Genomic DNA, 21850 nt, shown 5'->3' with positions numbered 1-21850 from the left:
GTTGGTGGTGATTAGTTATTGATTGATCATATCTTTGTGCTGGAGATTGCTCCATATGATTAGCATGTGATGATCACTTTTAACAAGCACAACAAAAGAGGTGAGACAAGACATCAATATAGAGATTAATTAGGAGGAGTTGCTAATTACAGTCATCCTCACGGGGTATATAATTAGCACTTGCTGCAATCTAATCAAATCTTTAATTCCCCTTTAACAGATTCTTATACTGTTCCAGGAGAAAACACTACCATGCAAGTAAAGATTAGGTGTTCTGCACAGAAAGTTGAAGTTTTATCGTAAAGGTATAAAATCATTGGTAAGACGAAGAATAGCTACAACTTATCAGGACATGCAGATTTTTACATACTGCAAAATGACATCCTCTCTACTATCTTCAGTCTAAAACTGTCATAGCAACAAAGTTTTACTAATCAACTATAAAGATAACGTTCGCATGTCATATTATTCGTGTGTACTGTAATGATTTATGAATCCAAAATTTGTTCAATATGAACTTACAAAAGGTTTACTTGTTATATGTTTGTAGTTTTCTAACAGTTTAGATTGTAGATAATTGAGTAATTAACAAAAACTCGGGCTTAATATTGCCCATCTAATGTTTCGACATTGTTCAGACGATCATGTATGATGGATGGTTTCATCACGAACATTAAGATTTAACAATCAAGACATCCGAAGTACGGGCATAACACCTAACGAATTTGCGTCGATGTATTTGACTTGTGGTTGCAGCCTTGCTGGGTGCAGAGTATCAAATCCCGAACTTAGACAGGAGGGGCCACAGAAGGCGGTGAACCCCTTCGAAACAGTGAAAGGTGTGAGAAAACAGAAAAGGTTACAAAATGTAGAACGCCATTACCTTTTGATAGTGGTCAGAAATACTTGGGACTATGGACGGTCCAGATGGAATCTTACACAAAAGGGCACAGTTGAAAAAGCAACTTGGACTGAGGGACTATTTCATTTGGACATATCTCAACGACAAGTTGGTTATTGGCCGTTGAACTTTCAATTTTCAGATATAGTAAATCTGATAAAGGATTTTGTAGTGTAATTTTGAAGATCCTAGATGCAGTCTAAGCAATACATGTCAGTTATGTCGTTCATTTTTAAATTAAATCGTTAAATCAAATATTACAACTGGATGTTTTGATATCTACGAAAGTGTCTCAAATTTTAGACAAATTGCAGTGCAATTTTTGCATATCAGATTCGATTTTGAAATGCGTTGTCTGTTTCAATGTTGTGTTATTTTCATCTGGGTTTTATAATTTAATGGTTCTGAGTGGAAAAATCTATGAGAAAACAAAAAATTAAAAAGGAGAATCGGAGAGAAGCCAAATGGGTTTTGAAAAAAGGACAATAAGCCAAACAATTGCATGTGCAGCAGCTGCAATTTGGCGCCGTTAAAGGCCTCAATGAGTCTCTTTCACCAGACAATCGGCACGTATCTTGAAAAATCCACGTAGTTAAAGTAAGTTAGCCTGTGCCAAGAATGTTACTTTTACCGCAATCAAACACGATAATCTATATTCTAAATTGTTCTTCAATGCGTATAATTCAGTTGATTAAAAGGATTTGCATTTTATCTGGTGTTCTGTATTTAAATTTTCAACCTTAAAATTTAATATAGATTGTCCTATATTTTAGTCTGTGGAAAAAAAAAATCAAATATTATATTTTAATACGCGTAATAAAAAAGATTAAATTAAAAGTTAGTCGCAAGGTTCCACCATAAATTAATTCGCAATGTTATAAGTAGTCCAACCTCTTATAAAGCCTTGCATGATTTGGTTCCTCATCGATGTGGCACTTTGTCCTCACATTCTTACACACCTCTCTCACGTATGGTGAATTTTCAAGCCTAACACGTGGACAATACAAACGGCGTATCGTGGAACCCATGTGACCGTTGAGCTTCTCACGTGAGCCAACCTGTTCTGATACCATAAAGAAGTTGAGGTTTCATTAGAAAACCAATGGTAATATGAAAAGTAGTTCAACCTCTTATAAGCACTTGTATTTTTTGATCCCTCACCGACGTGGGAATACTATCATTGACACACCTAATGCATATATGTCAAACAACTGAACTTTGCATGTTCTCATCCGTGCGAATCAAACTCGAAACATCCTCCATTAAAACTCATCTCAATTACGATTAAACTTGCCTCAAATTGCCAATTTTCTTTTGTTTTTGTGAACGGTACACATGATAATGAAGCCGTACAATATGAGAAATAGCGTGTAAAAAATAAAACTTTTGAAGTCAATGAGCATGGTTACTGCTGCTACCATGAATTACGTACAAGACCTCAATTTTCTACTCCGTAATTTGGACACTAGTTAAGATGATTAAAACACTAATGCCGAGAATCATGGTCTTCTTAATATTTCGCCAACCAAGCTGTACTCGAGACGTTGTCGTATTCCATGCAAATCTTATCTTATTAATAATAATCAAGATTTAAGATCTTGTGTTTAGATTATGTGATTAGCAACCACCATTAATTAAATATCAGAGGAAAATGTTGGAGCAAGATAACAGACCCATAGTTAGAAGCCGCTCACAGGTTTGTCACTTGTGTTAATTTCATAAGTCAAACAACAACCACCATGTGTGTTTTTCTTTTTAAATTAAGGCATTGGCGTTACCAATTATAGTATTCACTTTTACTTGTGTAAGGTCTCAAATTTAATTCATATTAGATGACGATTATCAATATCTAGTTATGGTTAGATCATATTGTTGCTTACCCACACACCCTATTTCGAGTTAAATATTGTTGTATTGAAAAAGCAACCTAAAAGAATACTTGCGTCCACCGTAACGATGCATCCTGGACGGAGCCATGAGATTAAATTAAAATTTTGATACAATATATTAAATTATTGTCCAACAACATGATTTTGGGTAACTGGTGTTTAGAACGGTAAAGTTGTAAACCATTAGCTAATGAAAATTTTACATGGCTCGGAAGGGTGTAAGGATAAGAAAAGTATAGGACGTGAGAGCGCATGTTGTGTTGTGTTTGGAATGAGACTTCATTTATGAGTATATATAAGTAATTTGTAGTTTTAATTAGTACATTTTTCAAGATAAAAAGAATTGAGTGGGAACAGCTGCCCTAATAGGCATATGCGGCCTCCATCCATGGGTTCACCAATGGCTGCACATTTTTGTTCACTTAGTTGCGATTAACATTTTTATTTTGTAATTCTTTTGTCTAATGATATTCGTATGATTTGTTAATCACATTTGAGAGGCAAAGGAAAGTAGCAGTCTTGAAGTGGAAGCAAGTAAAGAAAATAAATAAATAAAAAGTTGGGAATTAATTTAATTAGATGGAGGTCTTGTTCAACTAGAAGACACGTAAGCAGCTAAAAATGTCATCACCCATGTGCTTCTGCATGTGTACGTGGACCTTTTGCTTTGTTTTTTTCCAGATTTTCTTCCTGTTATGATTTGACAGAATCATCCTCTGTTGTAACCCAACCTATTCACATGAAAACGAAAGGAAGATTACAGTAATTTAATATATAACTACAATAAAAATTATATATAACAAGTCCTCGGTTACGTATCGTCACATTTATTATATCAAAACATCTCGATAATAATGAATTTGTTTCATGTAAATTGCTCATGATTTTTTTTTATAATTGTTACAGAAAAGAAATGCCATTTAATGAAGGATGAAATTCTCATGGATTCATGGGTCAAAAATGCTCATTCAATTCGTTTACCAGAAAAGATTTGGGAATTGAATTCCTCCTTTCCTTCTCCAAGTCCTAATAAACGGCTGTGTAATTAAAAGCTTCTCTAACTGTGTGAGACGTGTGTCTCAATGTGTGCCATTGCAGAGAAACAAGAGGGACACAGACACAACACATTTCTCTCTCTCTCTCTCTCTCTCTCTCTCTCTCTCTCTCTCGTGGGTGGGACAGCAGGGTTGTGCTTGTGGTGCAGAAATAAAATCAGCCCTGCAAATTTTTATTCATGCACATTCAGTTATGCAATAATCTAAAGAAAGCTGGAAGCTTTCTGTTAGGTAAGGGCGATTCTGTCCGCAGCAAGAAAACCCAGTTCACCAAAACTCTTTGAGCTGTTTTAAAATGGTTGTTGTGGTGAGTAAGGGCTTTTCGGAGTGAATTAATATATCTTAATAAATCTATATTGTTTCATTTTTAATCGATCAATAACAGTCAGTTCGCTCTCTTGCGCTTGAGTTTGAATCTCTTTTCCTCTCCCGTAACAGATTAAGCTAGGTGTGAATTATACTTGTTGGCATAGGGCGGTTTGCTAGCACATTTCTACCTAAGTTCGAATCTCAATTTTCAGAAACTAAATTAGTTTAAAAATCGTTTAGACAAAAGAATAATAATAATCTAAATAATGAAAAAAAGAGGAAAAGTAAAAGCAGAGAGAAGCATAAAGGAGGGAAAGGGGTATTTGCGGCAAATGGGCAATGCTTGCATGCGAGGATATGCATTCTATAGAATCATCATCTGTCAAACCCCAAAAAAAGGGCCATCTCTCATTTGCATTTGGGAAATTTCCCCCACAAAACCACACGCTTTGTCCTTCAAAACTGCCCTTCCACCTCAAAAGGTCGTGTTTTTAACTATTTCAAAACCAGTTAGCCCCCTAGCAGTTTATGGTCCCCTCCCAAACACTTAACAGAAAATCAATACTTTTTTTTAAAAGTCTGTCAGTGACCCACTGGTCATGGTGGCTAAACAAACCTACCCCTTACCCCCAAAGTTCTATATAATCCCCCCAAACCCCCTCCTACATTCCTCACTCATCTGCCTCCTCTCATCTCCTCTCCCCTGTTTTTGCCAAATCTCATTCGTTTCCAATCCAAATGTAATAATCTTGTCCCTCTCTCTCTCTCTCTCTCTCTCTCTCTCTCTCTCTCATTTCCCTTTTTAGTTAGAAATAACAAACAAAATGATGCATTGTTACATAAAATGCTGAATGGTTTTACTTATGTGTGCAGGAAAATGACTTTTCCATCTGGGTTTTTCTTGGTGGGTATTCTTGCAATGTTGGTGGCCTCTGCGCATGCTTACGGCGGAGGGTGGGTTAACGCTCGCGCCACTTTCTACGGCGGCGGTGACGCTTCTGGCACAATGGGTATGCACCAAAACTAAAAAAGATTCCATTTTTACTTCCTGTTATCAATTTTAAGCACTCTCTCTGACCTATGTGAATTTTTGGGATTTTGTTTCTGAAGGCGGAGCTTGTGGGTACGGCAACCTCTACAGCCAGGGGTACGGAACCAACACGGCGGCCCTGAGCACTGCTCTGTTCAACAATGGGCTGGGGTGCGGATCTTGCTACGAGATTAGGTGTGTGAACGACCCCAAGTGGTGCCTGCCAGGCTCCATTGTGGTCACCGCCACCAATTTCTGCCCGCCAAACAACGCCCTCCCCAACAATGCCGGCGGCTGGTGCAACCCTCCCCAGCACCATTTCGACCTCTCTCAGCCTATCTTCCAGCACATTGCCCAATACAAAGCTGGAGTTGTGCCAGTGTCCTACAGAAGGTAAAACCTACTGAAATTTCAAGTTTCATAGTTAAAGATCCAAACTTTATCCCAAAAAATCACTAATTTTGTTGTGGGTTATTTTTTTGGGTTTTAACAAAATCCAGACTTTTAAAATGAAAGGGCATTAAAGGAATTTCACAACGAAAATTTTGTTTGGAGAATGCATATGGATGGTTTTTTTTTACCCCTTAATGAGTCACAGAAGTTTGGAATACTTTTCTAATTTTATTTTGTTGGGGGTTTGTAGGGTACCCTGCAGGAGAAGGGGAGGCATCAGATTCACAATCAACGGTCACTCCTACTTCAACCTGGTCCTCATCACAAACGTTGGTGGTGCCGGTGATGTGCACTCTGTTTCCATCAAGGGGTCCAGAACCGGCTGGCAAGCAATGTCCAGAAACTGGGGGCAAAACTGGCAATCCAACAGCTACCTCAACGGCCAAGCCCTCTCTTTCAAGGTCACAACCAGCGACGGCCGTACTGTTGTGTCGTACAATGCTGCCCCAGCCGGGTGGTCCTTTGGGCAGACCTACAGTGGTGCCCAATTCCGCTAGGTCACCCCCACCCCGCCATCTAATTTACCCTCTATCCTTAGTCCTTACCCACTTCCTAGGTCATTAAATATATATACTGAGTATTAAATCTTAATTAAGATTAGTATGACTCTTAAGTATACTAAGATATTAGTTAGTATTCTGAGTCGTTGAGTCAAGGTCGTTGGCCTCTGCGGTCAAAAGTGAGTAGGGCTTATTTTAAAAGGGCTCTCTCTCATCAAATTTTAATTTTTAAGTTAATATGTGTTTTAGGTGTAGGGTACCCTACCATCTTTGGAAACCCTAACTCCTTGGGTATTGTTTTTTTTTTACTTCTGCGGTAATTGTAAAAGCGGAAGTTGGCAGAGGTTGTGGACTTTGACCACCCGCCATTCGCATTCTGGCTTGCTTTGGAGGGGCATTGTTGTAAATCAGCCGAGGCTGATCTGTAATTCAGTATTGTCCTTGGTTGTTATATTTGAATATTGAAGACTAAATGTAAATTTTCCATTTTCTACTAAGTAATGGATTTGCTAATTTATTATTCCTTGCTTCTCTTTTATTTCTCCTTTAACAAACAAACAATCAATTATTTTTTATCTAATTTGTGCTTGTTTCAATTTAATAATTCGGACAGAGATCCAATCTTGACTGTTCGGAGCGTAAAGATTAATCAATTCAAACAACTAAAACTTGAATTTGAACGTCTTTATTAACTCTTCCCGCTGACGCACTTCACACAAACAAAAATTCTGATTTTTGTTTCACACAAATTAAGAGCCCCAATTTTTTTGTGCATAAAAATATGAGTTACACCATTTAATTAGAGTTGTGTGCTCGTACTCGTAGCACTCAATTCAAACTATGGAAATGTGAGAAAAACCATGAATCTATGGGTACGGGCCTGCTATCCATAATCAACACGGGTAGCAAATAGTGAATCTAACCCAACCAAACAGCCTATACCAAAAGGGCCTACATTAGACATAACTTCATGATATTTAGAGAGGAAATCTAGTAGGAAAGCATGATTACGTAGCTCGCTAGCTGGTTAGCCACTCACAGGGAGTAGGATTATCATTCACTGAGAATTTGTAACTACGTGAGGCAGATGGTACCCTAACGTAAGAGGGCATGTTCCGTTGTGAGTGTGACCTGATCAATCATGCGGTCAGGCTGCCCTACTGAGATATTTTCTTCCGTCCTTTACATTACAGCCCCCCAAAGCAAGAAACAGTAAACCAAAGTTATTTCACAAGACATGAGATTAACCACCGGAAATCTAGCTATTTTCACAAGGCAAATATAATAAATCTGTGACCAGAAATTTTGAGTGGTGGGACTGAATATTTGGTTGGTGTTGTACAACGTTACATGAATTGGAGTAAAAAATCTTCCGTAAAGATTTCATCTTAAAATTTCGATGTCTCGTCCATTGTCCCCTTGCTTTCCATGTCCCTTTCAAAATAGATTGCCTGAAAGATTCATACCAGCTAGCAACAAAAGACTTACCACAGAGAAAACCTACGCAGGAAACTCCACATAAAGCAAACTTTTTTTTGTGTGGTTCCAGTTAAATGTTTTGCAGTGTGTATCGACACTCGACAGACAGCAACATGGAATTGTAGCGGTTCATGTGTATTGAATAGAACACGTATACTTTTATATCAATAAAACATTCCCGTACTTACTAATATACATGAGACCCACATGCAATGATAGCGGTCAATATGTATTTTTGGATTCTAGATTTCAATTTCTAGTTTATAATTTTCACGCTTTAAAAAGTGTAAACCGAAACCATGTCCCTCCAGGGACGTCTGTAAAATTGGCACGAACGAAGAAGAGAAGATTCAGCATGGCCTTTTGCACGTGTAGGACCTTATTCTGCAGATAGTTGCCTTGTGGTTCCAACTGATGTTTTCCAGTGTCTAAGACAGCAACAAGAAATAGTGGACATTAATTTACACACACAAAAATGGAATTGTAAATTTTTTTTCCAATATGTTATGTTTTTTGTATATTGTTATATGTACTTTTATTTACAGCTCAGATTACTGAGAGGGGAAGCAAGGGAAGGCAATGTCCTAAACTGCCACTAGAAAACTTGACAGCCAAGACATGGGGGTGAGGAGGGAGCAAAAAAAACACTCAACAGAACACCTATATTTCTATATATAATGAACGTATAATTGATCTCTCGTTGGAGGTTTGGTGCTTCATTCTTCGGGCATCAGCACCGTCGTTCCTTCACGCAAGGGTACTAATGACTATGACAGGGCCGTTTATGCGTTGAACCTGCGCTGTACACTCGGTGGTTGCCTTCTATTTTACCACGACAAAAAAATATATAATGACCACAAAAACCTTGATGAATGAATAGGTTTTTCAAGCATTCGAGCAGATTTCTCCAGCAACTCCCCATCGGTGGATGAACGACAAAATCACCCATGGACTTCAGTTTGTCTGCTGCATCAAGCAAAAGAGATGGTTTCAATACAATACAGAGAAGCAAACCTTTGAATTAGTATGACAAAATATTGCAAATTTGCACTACAGAGAAGTAAACCACCGAATGTACTTCAGTTTGTCAACGGAATACAGAAATGCTTTCTAAGGTAGAATATGCCAGGTCACACAACAGGGAGGAAAACAATTGACTTTGCAGTTTATCAGCAAAGAAAAATAAATTGAATTACATTTTAGCCGAATGGACAATCACATTACAGTATAATATACATAGAGAAAGCAATATTATAAAATGCAAAGTCTAGTTTCCATGCGAGGTAATTTGCTACTTCAGCCATATACAGCAAAGGAAGCCATGCTAGTAACAAGCAAGAAAAATTAAGGGGTGTGATATTCACACACCCCATTTTACTTCTCACACACCCTTCTAATTTTTGGTCGTCGGATCGGATGAATTGAAGAAGATCAACGAACAGAAATTAACAAGGGGTGTGTGAGAAGTAATTTAGGGTGTGTGGATAGCACACCCCAAAATTAATTGAGAAGATGTGGGAAGAAAAACTGACCTGGGAATATAAATGCTCGTCAAACATGGTAACCGCACAAGGACCAGATGTAGAAGCCCAACTATGCTGAGTAGGGTAAAACTCAGGTCTAGGAGCTTCAAAGCTTCCATTAACATGATACTCAACAGGATTTTCTTGAGGACTCATTTCTGCCGGTGGTTGGAATTTCGTATCAGTCATCATATTAAGATTGTACGGCAGATAGGGAAATTGCCCACCCAGCTGTAGCCTCAGTGGTGCGGTTCTGCTCAAGTCATTAAGAATACCGTTTTCTTGTTCAGAAGTTGAAATCTCTGGACTTTTTCCTGTGCCAAGGTAACCAGAATAACTCCCAAAGGAGGAACTTGCTGAGCATTCCATGTCCCTATGAAAGGAGATTCTTCCAGTGAGTAACACTTACAAGATAAAGTAATCCACCATTAGATGAATTTCACAGTTTTTTTAATTAACAAAGAAATAGATGAAGGAGCCATTTAATGTTCTATGTTATAATGAACTTCATCTCATCATAGAACATGTTGCTTTTCTTTTCAACTATATTTTCATCTTACACAACAAAAATTCCTAGGAGAGCTAGTATGTACTTCCGAACAATCACCCACCTATGCGGAAGCAAGCTCGTGTCCTCAGGTAAAACCATATGTCGGCTGTCATTAGTCGGAATCCATGACAAAGGTTGGAACTGTTGCTCAGCATTCATGCTGAAGGGTACATGTAACCCATTTTGGAACTGCAAAATGAGAACCATAAAGATATTATGTTTGCCAATATCAGTAAGTAAATAACACCTTAACAAGGTTTCTTGTGACAGAAAAGAAGCAATGCTTTACCTGACTAGTGCATTCTAACGACATAATTTGCTGCTTTTGTAAATTTTCCTGCCAATGGAAAATTAGATTGCATAGTATCAAGAGGTGCAGTAGCATCAGAACTAAAGGTAGCACAAGGTCACTTGAAAACTACAGAGAAAGGATACTCAGAAAATTATACACTCCTCATTTGTATGTAATTGTCAACGCTTTCTTGCTAAAACTCCAATGATGTCATACTCACTACTATTCACATACATTCCCAAATTAATAAGTAATCAAATTCTAAATTGCTACAGTCTAAGGCAGTACATCGTTTCCACAACTTCCAATTATCAGTGGTAACATTTCAGTAGCATATAATATTGGAGAGCTAGGCCAATTACAATAATCAGATAATTTTAAAAAATTTAAAAATTTTGAACCAGACAATGAGAACACTTCATAGTTTCGACCCTGTCAAGCGCAAGAATTCTAACATCGGGCGGGTATATACACTAAATTTCTTCATATGAAACCTATTTAACCTACACTTGGATGCAGAGGATACCTTATGTGTTCGAATCTGGTTAAGCGATTCTCTAAGTGAATCTTCCATTTGCCCCAACTGTTCTACACTGTTGATCTTATCAGGGCTAGTCCAGCAGCTGCAGAATTCAAGATTGGTAAAGCATTTGTTTAAGGGGGCATAGACCATAGTAAAATTTCACTGGAACATAAATTAATGAAACGTAAAATATGGCTCTCCAGCCCAAATTTTCAGGTATTCACCTTAGTCTCTTTTTTATTTCGGAAAGTTGGGTTTGCAATAAGCTAGACTGGTTACTCAGGTCCTGTCGAAAAGAGAGAGAGAGAGAGAGAGAGAGAGAGAGAGAGGAATATAAAAAGCATGCAACAATGAAAAGTTAAGACCAAGAGACTCGAATGGTGAAATATCACACTGGAAATATGGGTTTGCATTCTTACCTCAATCGTTTGAGAACTGAAACAAAAAGAAAAGAAAACATATTAATTGTAATTCCATGATTTCTGACAAAATTTTAACCCCGTGTTAGCTTGTGTACCTTGTACCCAAAAATTCTTGTATATTAACATCATGATCCAACTTCTTGAATGTTTTCTTCAGTGCCTACACTTTCAACAAGAAAACAGAAAATTAAGTAAGAGACAGCAGTAGTAGTATCTAGGTTATATCCGAAAAGAAAAAAATAGAGAACAATAACATCATTAATAAATAAATACAAGGTTATCAAAGGGGACTCACTTCGAGGCTTTCCAATTTCCTGTTAGAATCCAAAGAAATTAAATTTAGATAGGATACTTTGAAACTTAAATTCAGATACATGATTGTTTCTTTGAGCGAAGAAATTACCTTTTAGCTCTTTCCTGTGGAGTAAGTTGAGCAAACTTTGCTATAACCTCTTCGATGCTACTAAACTCAACAAGATAAAAGAAAAGGCCGAGTTACTGATGACAATGGTGATTGATTCCCAGCGAAATGTTATATTCTTACAGACGGATGCACACAGGTGCCTTACACATGAAACATATCCCCCCAAATCAACTGCTTCAATTAACTAAAAAGCTTAATCTGATAAACCTGCATAGTTTTCAAACGCAAATACAAAAACCTTGTGCGCGTCTTTACATACTATCCTCTAAACAGGCTATAAATTCTTTAATTTGTTACTATATTAGAATGAATGTACAGTTGTAGATACATACCTGCGTTTGCCACTGCACAAAGAAGGTTTTCCAGTCGGCGAAAACATGAGAAGGACAATGTCAATGTCGCAAAGTATAGATAATTCATTAGCCTTTTTCATGATGCCGTTCTTCCTTTTAGCATATGTTGCTTGACGCCCATTTGTATTCTCCAACCTCTTAATCTTTAGCTTTACCCTTCCCATCCTGCACTTTCGACCGCGAATCTTACGCTTAAACTCCCCTTCTTTGACAGTCCAAAATATCGAAAAGCCTACCCCAAACACAAAAACCAATCATTTCTTCATCACAATATATCCAACCACACATAATTCAATGTCCTAACTCACATAATTCAGCAACCAATTTAAAAATCTAAACAAATATTAGCAGGATATGAACATGCTACCGAAAGTTTGCAAATTTATCAACGCCAATCACCAAATTAAATCTTACATAATCAGGGGTGATTAAAATTGCATTAAGCCCAGATAAGAAAACCAAGATTCAACAAAATCCCAATTGAGAATTGGAGCTAAAAATCGAAAGACAATACCTTTTCCGAGAATCAGAGACTTGTGGAAGATATTTGAGAAAAATAAGGCATAAATAGTAAAAGGCAAAAGGGATATCTAGAAAAACACAAAAAATGGAAACTCACCCTGAAGAGGAAATGAAACAGGGGAGTTTTTAGAAAAATATAATCCAAACGTCGGAAAATGTCGGAACACAGAGGGGGGGGGGGAGAGAGAGAGAGAGAGAGAGAGAGAGAGCCAACAGGGAGGAGATTCAAAAGGCAGAGAGAGAGAGACGGAGAGAGAAAAAGAGAAGGGTGTGTGTGAGCTTACATATAGCTTTGCATAACACGACCGGGTGACCGGAAAATTCGGGTAAACGAAATTAGCGGGAGAATCGGAAACGTCGGAAATTCCCAAAACAACCAACCAACCAAAAGCAATTTCTTTTAATTTTGTGTCTCCATCGCCCTCCTCCTTCCTCCTCCGACTCTCTGTCCTCTGATCGCACGCAGGTTTCTGTTTTTCCAACATGTTTTTCCGGGTCGTCGTCAGTCAGTGGGTTTTGGAACTTAAATTTTGTGCAATGACTTTTTTGCCCTTGCCTTCCCTCACATTTTGATACAGAAGATAATGTCTTTATGGCCATTTTGAAAAGGAGATGGATTATCTGCCCTCTTATTTCCAAACTCTCTCTATACCTTTCTGTGATGTGATGTGTGATCACGGTTAAGCGACGTTAACATTTTATATTAATTTTTTATAAAAATAATAAAACAAAAAGTAATAGGAATATAAAATGTTAACGTGGCTTAACTGTGACTACACAAACAGGAGGACATGAGGAGAGTATAGAAATGGGAGGGTAGACAATCCACCTCCTTTTGAAAAACAACTAAATGGTGGGAAATCGTTTAATTATGCAGTTATCTACGTATGATTATACAATTCAATGAAATTAATTGTAATACTCGTCAGATTGAAGGTGAATATTTGTAAATAAAGTCCAAATTATTTTTGTTCACTCAAATTTTGCCAGCATCGATATAAAATTTGGCCAAGATAAGAAAAAAAAAATTATTATTAGCACTTCAAAATTCTTCTTTTATTTTAAACTTTTTATATTTTAAAAAAAATACACTTAAAAAGAGTGCAAAATGAGATTTTTTTTTTTTTAATGCAAACAACAATTTCCTCCCTGAAAAATAACGTTTGTTTTATCATTAGATTTGTTTTTTTTTTGCAGAATCCAATCAAGAAAATTTTAATTCACCATATTAGAGGATCTTCAACAATTTTGTTAATTTTTTTCTAATTTAACATGTGAACAGTGTTGAAAACTTCTTTAACTAGTCTTTATAATTTTTCATCTCTAAAACGTCTCTATGTTAATCAATTTTGAATATTTTATTATTAAAAAATTATTCTATTTAATATTTTTTATCATGGAAAAAAACTCAAATCTACTAATTTTCTAGAACCATCTTCTCTCTTTTCTTTTCTCCTTGACTCATCGGTCCACATATCAATTTTATATTATTAATTTTTTAACATTTAGCATTGAACAACGGCTTTATAAACTTAAAAGCAATTGTTCACTTGCTACTAGTTGACGATGTTTTTTTCCAGAAAAGTACCCGGATGATCAGGGAGGGAGGTCGACGGCTGGCGGGGGGTTGGACCGGAGAAGGCCTAGGGCCCCACAATTTTTTAATTTGTTTTTCTATCCATGTCGGCAGGTTTCTAGCCACACATTAGCAAAAAAATATAAAATATTTAACAGTGATAAATAAAATGGTGAGCAGTACCACCACTCGAGGATGATGACGCGAGCAAAAATACACAAAAAAATATGGGGTTGCATTGCCACATCATCGTAATGTTCATTTTAACAGATTTGTCAACTGATGTATCACATTACAACCAAAATGTAAGTTTGTGTACAACTTTGCATGTTTTGAGATAATATATGAGTTTGCAATTGCACCTAAACTTAAATGTGCAAAAGCAATTTATCCTTTTTTATAAAAAGTAACCAAACATCTTAAAAACCAAAAATTTCAATGTGGGATGTAATCAACAATATAATTGTAAAAGTGCTTAAAGTGTTACAGTGTTTGATTTTAATGTAAAACAATTGAGATTGTTTAAATGACAAAAATGGGCATAAAGTTTATGTACTTTTCTTCCTTTTTTCGTGCATGCATGGGTTGTGGTACGGTCGGTCATGGAAGCAGCAAGTACCGTCAGGCTTGTTGGATGGTTGGTTTGGGGGGGGTGGTCTCGGATCGCGGTGGGTTGTTAGGTCTGGTCTGGTAGCAGCCAGGGTCTTTGATATTTTGGGCTATATCCGAATTTAATTAAAATAACCCCTTTATTATTTCAAAAAATCATAGAATATATTCATTCGGAGTTCAATAATCAATATTCAAACTTAATTGAAATCAGCATCTCACTTATACTAATTGAATAATTTTCAATTACCATGAAATCATGATTCAGGGTTCATCCATAAAACAATAGAGTACAAGTTATAGGAAAAAAAAATAGAATTTAAAATAAAATGAAACAAATTTTGTGAAATAGAAGTTATAGGAAAAATTTTGTAAAATAAAAATAATAATAAAACTGTAAAAAAAAAAAAAACAAAACAAAACAAAAAAAAAACAAAACAAAACAAAATCAAATGCAACGGCTAGCTAACGTCAGCTAGCCGTTGCAATTGAATTTTAGCTTAAGGATTCCTGTCGGTTATAATCGACATAAATAATGATTTTTTTGGCCAGCCCCAGACTGGTTGGCTGGCTGCAGGTCTGGCCCTCTAGCCCTTTCAGATTCCTTGGGACCCTCTTAGATTCCACGAGCCGTCTGGCCTAACCCTCGGTTGGAGACGGTTTTATGGCTATTTTCAACCCTCTTGACCCTTCGGTTAGAGATAGCCTAATATTTTAATGAACAGTATAGGGCCATATTTGCCTCCATCTCCAACCGAATGTCAAAGGGCCAGAGGGCTAGTTTTAGCCCTCTCACAAAAAACCGTCTCCAACCGAGGGTCATAGGGCCAAACATAATTTATTATTTAAATTTAAAAACTACAACAACTTAAATTTAAAAACTACAACTAAAATTTAAAAACGACAAATTAAATTTAAAAACTACAAATTAAATTCGAAAACAATATTAACTTAAATTTAAAAACTACAACAACTTAAATTTAATATCCATAATCAACATCATCTTCATCATCCGCCATCGTAGGAGTATAGTCAAAGGTAAACAACTGTCGTCGGCTCATAATTTCTTCTTTTTTTTTCTATCAAAATAGGCCTTACTCATTAGAGTGTAATTCGAAGTGTTCTTTTCCATATTCTTATCATCCATCTCTTCTTCTATTTGTTTGACCCGTTCTTCATGCCTGCACTTCCTTTATTCCGCCTCAAAGGCATTTTGCTCCGCCAATAATCGCAATGAGGCCGCCACTTCATGTTGAGCAGTGTAATCATCATTTGCCTTACCCTTTTCCTCCAACCTTCGCGCATTGTTTCGTCCCATAGACCTGGGTATGGAACCTTCATCCAAAGACGGATTTTCTACCTTTATTTGTTGAATGGTTGGAGATCTATCTTCATCTATATCTGCAGTTGAGGATGCAGTTCCGAACACCGGCATATGAGCTCTTTGTGGTGGATCTTCAAATAACACCCACCCTTTACAAATTTCCCAACAACTGTGAAATTGAAAGGGTTTCGAGCTGCTGTCCATGTACAATTCCTCCGCTTGGCGTACCTAGAAAAACAAATAAAGGAAATTAATTTATGAAATTAAATGTAATATAATTAAATATTTAAAATAAATTGTGAAAACACTTACTTCGTTGTAGTAATTAGCGCCGCTTTCATGTCTACTTGCGATTGCTAACAATGCTTAATGTCATTTGTTCGAACTTGGCTGAAGATGTTTCTTCCATCTTGAAGAGCAACTCTCGTGGTTTCGAATATTCACTTGAGTGGTGCCGTCATAGGACTCTAAGTATTTTTTAGACACACGAGTCCAAACACTGTCATTTGTTTGACAATTCCCCTTCACACTACTTCCCGAAACCCATTTATAAGCCTTGCAAAGAGCTTCATCTTCTTTTCAGGTCAAGCCTTACCTTTAATTGCAGATGAGACCATTTCAAAATTATTAAAAATTTTGAATGATAGATTTTTGAAAGAGGAAGGAAAATGTGAGAATTGAAACGGTGTAGGAATGGTGTAAATTTTGTGAGTAATGGTTTAGGTATTTATAGGAAAAAAATAGATTTAAAAAAAAAAAAAAGGCCCAAAAAACCTAAAAAAAGAAAAAAAAAATTTGAATCCAACAGTAACTGGCGCCAACTAGCCGTTGGATTCAAAATTCTTTTTAAGAATTCCTGTCGGTTATAACCGACATGAATACATTTATTGTATTTAATATAATGACGATGTACTATCATGAGGGTTTGTATGGTTTTAAAAATTCAAATGACGATGTACTATCCTCAAAGCATAAAGGATGAGATCACAAACGTTTTCATATTATTTCACATTTTTCGTATTATTACATTTTTTTTTAATGTGTTTGGTACTTTTAAAAGAGTAAATTGTAGCAATGGTCTCTTAACTTTAACTGAATTGAAGCAATGGTCCCTCAACTATAAATTCATTACCATTGGTCCGTCAACTCATCCAAACGTGCGGCTGTGGTCCTTCAACTAAAAATGCATTATCATTGGTCCCTCAACTTTAATCTAATTAGAGAAATGATCCCTCAACTTTAACTCAATTTGAGTAATGGTCCCTCAATTTTAACCCAATTGTAGCAATGATCCTTCCAAAATAACCCATTTTGACAAAATTTTGATGAAGTTGACGAAAATAACCATATCTACACGTTTTGATGAGTTGAGATATCCCAATTGTAGCAATGGTCCTTCGAACATAATTTATTTTGACAAAATTCTAACGAAGTTGACGAAAAGGACCATAGCTACACATTTTGATGAGTTGAGGGATCAATGGTAATGGATTTTTAGTTGAGGGATCATTGCTCTAATTTGATTAAAGTTGAGGGACCATTGCTACAATTTACTCTTTTTGAAATACTTGATATTTTTATTTTTAAAGTGTTTTATAATTTTTTAATCTCACTCCTTGCCTATAGTATACTATAAAAAGAAATAAAACCTTTTTTTTTTAAATTTATGTAGAATAATAAAACAATAATATATATTTTAATATAAAATATATACATATACACTATGGCTATTGTATTTTATAATAAGTTTTTTTTTTGAGTAGTTTAAAACATTAAAATCAACAAAATAATTTTTTTCTTAATGTGTTGAAATAGGTTACTCGCTTGTCATTTTCGTGTAAACTTGTTAAGGATCCGTTATTAATGCGTTCTTATCGTGTGACCCGATAACGACCCTGTCACATCTCGGCCAGGGACGGATCACTTCCCGGGCCCGCTCCATCACCGTAGCACGATATTGTCCATTTTAGGCTTACCATTCCATCACGGTTTTGTTTTTTGGAACTCACGAGCAACTTCGCAGTGAGTCACCCATCCTGGGAATGCTCAAGCCCCCTTCTCGCTTAACTTTGGAGTTCCCATAGAACCCGAAGCCAATGAGCTCTCAAAAGACCTCGTGTTAGGTAGGGATTGGAATATACATATAAGGATCACACCCCTGGGCGATGTGGGATATCACAATCCACCCCCCTTAGGGGCCCGACGTCCTCGTCGGCACACCACGGCCAGGGTTGGGCTCTGATACCAAATGTCACATCCCGGCTCAGGGCAGATCACTTCGCGGGCCCGCTCCACCACCGTAGCACGATATTATCCGCTTTAGGCTTACCATTCCCTCACGGTTTTGTTTTTGGGAACTCACGAGCAACTTCCCAATGGGTCACCCATCATGGGAATGCTCAAGCCTCTTTCTCGCTTAACTGCGGAGTTCCCATGGAACCCGAAGCCAATGAGCTCTCAAAAGGCCTCGTGCTAGGTAGGGATGAGAATATACGTATAAGGATCACACCCTGGGCGATGTGGGATGTCACAACCCAATTAACCGGTTGTTTTTGTATCGTTTATATGTCATGTTAATGGGTCGTGTAAGAAATTGTCAGGTCTACTTTTGGAACCCGATAAATGGTAAGATCGGATCCAAAGATCTTGTGACATTTCTCTCAGCTCAGGTGCATATTCTATACTATATAAATTTTTATTACAATTATTAACCAAATTTCTATTTGTGTTAAAGTACAAATTTGATCAGTGACACATCATTTTGTGCACAAATTTGATGTGCTTAGCATTATTCTTGAAATAATAAGCATTGTTTCTTTTTCTTTTTTTATTACTTTTATTATTGTCTTGTTTCTCCTAAAATAAGATTAAGCTCAACTTACAAGTGATGAACTATACCAGTGATTAAGTCATTTTATTAACCAACTGTTTGTCAGATTAAACAGTCTTTCTCTTCCTAATATAAATTAAACTTGTAATGTCGCTTTATAAGAAAATTAAGCTCAACTTTAATAAACTACATGCATCAAATTAATGCAACCAAAAAAAAAAAAAAAAAAAAAAACGACATACAAGTCCGAAAGTGAAATCATATAAAACATATAAAAAAAAGGGACTACGAGTGCAGTTTCGGGAGGAGCCAACGACAGGTCGTTTTAATTTGGGATAAAGGGATGTCCACCGTCACTTTTCCTCGGACACACATTGACACATACCTACCAGCCCCCGTCCGCCACCATGATTCGCCATATCCAGCCTCAAACCTTCCTTCCCCAAGCTTCTCTCATTCCAACTCCAAAACCCTCCAAAAACCCTAACCCTGTCCCCAAATCAATCTCCAACTCCCTCAGGCCGACTCTCAATTCACCAAATTATCCCTCACTTTCCCACCACCCAAGCACCTCCGCCGACCCCGGCCTCCTCTTCCGCGAAAAGGTCCTCTACTTAGAAACCCACCTCAACGTCGATTCCCAAAAGGCCCTCCACCAAAACCCAGATTTCCGCTCCTGCCCCCTCTCCTCCCTCAAGTCCGTCGAGGGATGCCTCTCCTCCATGGGCATCGAGCGCTCCGCCCAGGGTCGGATCCTCGACATGTACCCACAGCTTCTCACCGTGGACCCGCACTCTGCCCTCTATCCAATCTTCGATTTCCTCCTGACCGAGGTCCGAATCCCCTTTCCGGATATCCGGAAGTCCATAATCCGGTGCCCGAGGCTCCTAGTCTCGCACTTGGACTACCAATTGCGACCCGCATTGAAGTTCCTGACCGAATTGGGGTTTTCGGGTCGGAGCTCCATCACGTGCCAGACGACCGTGCTGCTGGTTTCGAGCGTGCAATTTACCCTTTTGCCCAAGATTGAGTATTTGCAGAGCTTGGGGCTGAGCTACGAGGAGGTGGTGAACATGGTGATAAGGTCGCCGGGGCTGTTGACTTTCAGCATTAACAACAATTACAAGCCGAAAGTTGACTTTTTTCTGGAGGAGATGAAGAGGGACGTGGGGGAACTGAAGAGGTTTCCGCAGTACTTTTCGTTTAGTTTGGAAGGGAAGATTAAGCCGAGGCACCGGTTGCTGGTGGAGCACGGCTTTTCGCTGCCGCTGCGGGAGATGCTGAAGGTCAGCGACGGCGAGTTTAACGCTCGGCTGATTGAGATGCGGTTGGGATCCGCGGAGGGCAGCTGGGTCTAATAGCCCAACTTGCTTGTAACTTAAGAAATTTTTGTATATGGAATTGAATGTTGAGATTGTGTCATATTTACAAATCGATTGTAAAATGGTATTTGGTTTTGTATATGCTCCTTATCAAACATTAAGCTGTTTTCGTATGCAAAATTGCAAATACATGTTTACGTACTTGAAATCAGAGTAAGAAGTCGTTTCTTAACGTAGGTTATCGTGATGTGGAACTTTGATCGGGATAATCGTTTGAGAAATGATTTATGTACACTTTTTTCTAACTTGCTTTTCTTCTAGCAATTTGTTAGAGCAAATCAAAGGATTGTACAAATGGTAAAAAGTAGAGTACCAGTCGTTTTTGTTCAAACCATTCTATCGTAGCAGGTTCACACAAGCTCCAAAGTTCCTATAATTCACAAGATCCACTGATGTCTATTTAATGGGCCGATCGTCTGGCGAAGTGAGCCAGAAGGATTGGGCTGGTTACTGAAGGTTTGTCCATCAAAGCAAGCAGCTCAAGAACCTCTTTGGGTTACGTTCCGTTAGATCAGATGAATCAGTTGGCTAATAACCATCCCTCTCTCTCTCTTGGACTTTCTGAATCACCGACAATATTTTCTAACACCAAAGTTGTGAGCCTTTATTCTCTGAGATGACCAATCGAGGTTGCTGGTTTTAAGAAACTTTGAGCAATAATAACAAGCAGGGTTTAGGGGCTGTGAATTTTGATGCTCTCTATCCCCTCCCCTCGGGCCTCTCAGTAATAACCTAATGACAGATGACTAGATGAGTTAGTCTAGATGAAAATCTAGAGAGACATCCAATCGGAATTACTGTATCAATTTTGAAGTCAATTACGCAATTACGCACTGTTATGCTGCGTTTTAACTATTTTATATAGTAATTAATTTTGTGGCATCATCGTTGCATGAAAATAGTTCACTATATCAATGTGGATAGTTATATTAAGCTTCATCTTCTATTGTTTAAGAGAACTCTCATGCAAAAAAATTTATGCTTATTTTTCTCTGTTTCGCTCATCACCTTACTATTATAAGACGAGGGATGTAAAACATGGGATGTGGTTAGGGGTTGGATTGGATTGGACTGGACATCCCCAACAAACAAAGCCTGATCTGCCGTTTAGATAGTGGTTGAATGCTTTTCACAGCAATCATTAAAAGTGAGGTATTACGCATCCCATGATGATCATATAAATAACGGAAACAAATGAGTTTGTTTCCACAAGGATTCGCACCAATTTGTATCTGTGCATGCATTTGATTTCGTATACATAGATAAATATAATGAAGTACTATTTTGTGTTAACTATTTACGGCAGAGTGCAGGCAGAAGCTTCTTCGATTGAGTGAAGCAATTTCTTGGCGGAGTAGGTCCACAGAAGATGATCACAGTTGGGGGTTCTTCAGGACAGTCCAAGAGTCATGAGTCTCATGACTGCATTTGAAAAACCAATACGATGGTCCTTGCTCACCATTTATCAAACTTTATGAAGGTGTCGTATCAATAAGCACGTTAAACATTGATTAGGCTTTTGGATAAACATCCCATTTCCCTGCAGGTTATACCAGAAAGATCAAATGAATATATGAATGTTTAAACCACCGGCTTTTCGTCATATAACTGCTTGATTAGAACAATTTTCACACAAGGTAGGACCGTACGAGAAGTTTTCTTAGTTATTGGTGACATAGTGAGACACTCCCATAGTAGAAAAGTGATGCAACATACAATTACGTTCCGTTCGCAATGAGGACTAACTCACTAAGACAACTTTCATGCAATAGAATCATATGATGTTTATGTTAGGTGTGACTAAAATATTGTTCATCTCATGTTTATACGAGAGATATTTTACAATTCAAATAGTCAAATGCCCCTAAAGTTATTTTCCCAGTAAAAAATGATGCAACATAGGA

The 21850-nt window shown here is 37.5% G+C and overlaps 3 protein-coding genes across 8 annotated transcripts; 2 read left to right on the top strand and 1 right to left on the bottom strand.

Moving 5' to 3' along the window:
- Positions 1 to 4737: 4737 nt before the first annotated feature.
- LOC125477771 (expansin-A10) lies at positions 4738 to 6657 on the top strand. The gene is made up of 4 exons (XM_048585213.1): positions 4738 to 4894; positions 5028 to 5164; positions 5265 to 5577; positions 5828 to 6657. Coding segments are annotated over exons 1-4 (759 nt in total). The 5' UTR covers positions 4738 to 4892; the 3' UTR covers positions 6135 to 6657.
- Positions 6658 to 8092: 1435 nt separating this feature from the next.
- LOC125477549 (agamous-like MADS-box protein AGL30) lies at positions 8093 to 12717 on the bottom strand. Of its 6 annotated transcripts, none has more exons than XM_048584748.1 (12): positions 12323 to 12717; positions 11683 to 11935; positions 11330 to 11389; positions 11222 to 11240; positions 11022 to 11086; positions 10924 to 10939; positions 10729 to 10790; positions 10508 to 10604; positions 9979 to 10008; positions 9751 to 9878; positions 9149 to 9512; positions 8093 to 8582 (listed from the first exon to the last, which is right to left on the bottom strand). In XM_048584748.1, the coding sequence occupies exons 1-12, from the start codon at positions 12708 to 12710 to the stop codon at positions 8571 to 8573; spliced, it is 1494 nt and encodes a 497-aa protein (XP_048440705.1). In that variant the 5' UTR covers positions 12711 to 12717; the 3' UTR covers positions 8093 to 8570. The 6 variants fall into 6 exon arrangements, with proteins under 6 accessions (XP_048440705.1, XP_048440702.1, XP_048440704.1 ...); XM_048584745.1 differs by having other exon boundaries at positions 9979 to 10026; positions 12323 to 12716; XM_048584747.1 differs by having other exon boundaries at positions 8093 to 8579; positions 9979 to 10026; positions 12323 to 12716.
- Positions 12718 to 18771: 6054 nt separating this feature from the next.
- Positions 18772 to 20059, top strand: LOC125477530 (transcription termination factor MTEF1, chloroplastic-like). The gene has a single exon (XM_048584703.1). The coding sequence runs from the start codon at positions 18972 to 18974 to the stop codon at positions 19920 to 19922; it is 951 nt and encodes a 316-aa protein (XP_048440660.1). The 5' UTR covers positions 18772 to 18971; the 3' UTR covers positions 19923 to 20059.
- The last annotated feature ends 1791 nt before the right edge of the window (positions 20060 to 21850 follow it).

Source organism: the organism of the source record quoted next, unplaced genomic scaffold, assembly GCF_019419815.1.
Source record: "Pyrus x bretschneideri cultivar Hongxiangsu unplaced genomic scaffold, Pyrus_bretschneideri_v1 Contig22, whole genome shotgun sequence".
Lineage (NCBI taxonomy): Eukaryota > Viridiplantae > Streptophyta > Magnoliopsida > Rosales > Rosaceae > Pyrus > Pyrus x bretschneideri.
This window is presented reverse-complemented; position numbering and strand designations above follow the sequence as displayed.

Coding starts and splice junctions, on each gene's coding strand:
- LOC125477530 (XM_048584703.1), top strand. CDS start 18,972: ATGATTCGCCATATCCAGCCTCAAACCTTCCTTCCCCAAGCTTCTCTC.
- LOC125477549 (XM_048584745.1), bottom strand. CDS start 12,710: ATGTTGGAAAAACAGAAACCTGCGTGCGATCAGAGGACAGAGAGTCGG. Junction 10,605..10,728: donor GAAATAAAAAAGAGACTAAG/GTGAATACCTGA, acceptor TGAATTCTGCAG/CTGCTGGACTAGCCCTGATA. Junction 10,027..10,507: donor ACCAGATTCGAACACATAAG/GTATCCTCTGCA, acceptor TTCCATTGGCAG/GAAAATTTACAAAAGCAGCA.
- LOC125477771 (XM_048585213.1), top strand. Junction 5,165..5,264: donor TGACGCTTCTGGCACAATGG/GTATGCACCAAA, acceptor TTGTTTCTGAAG/GCGGAGCTTGTGGGTACGGC. Junction 5,578..5,827: donor GTGCCAGTGTCCTACAGAAG/GTAAAACCTACT, acceptor GGGGGTTTGTAG/GGTACCCTGCAGGAGAAGGG.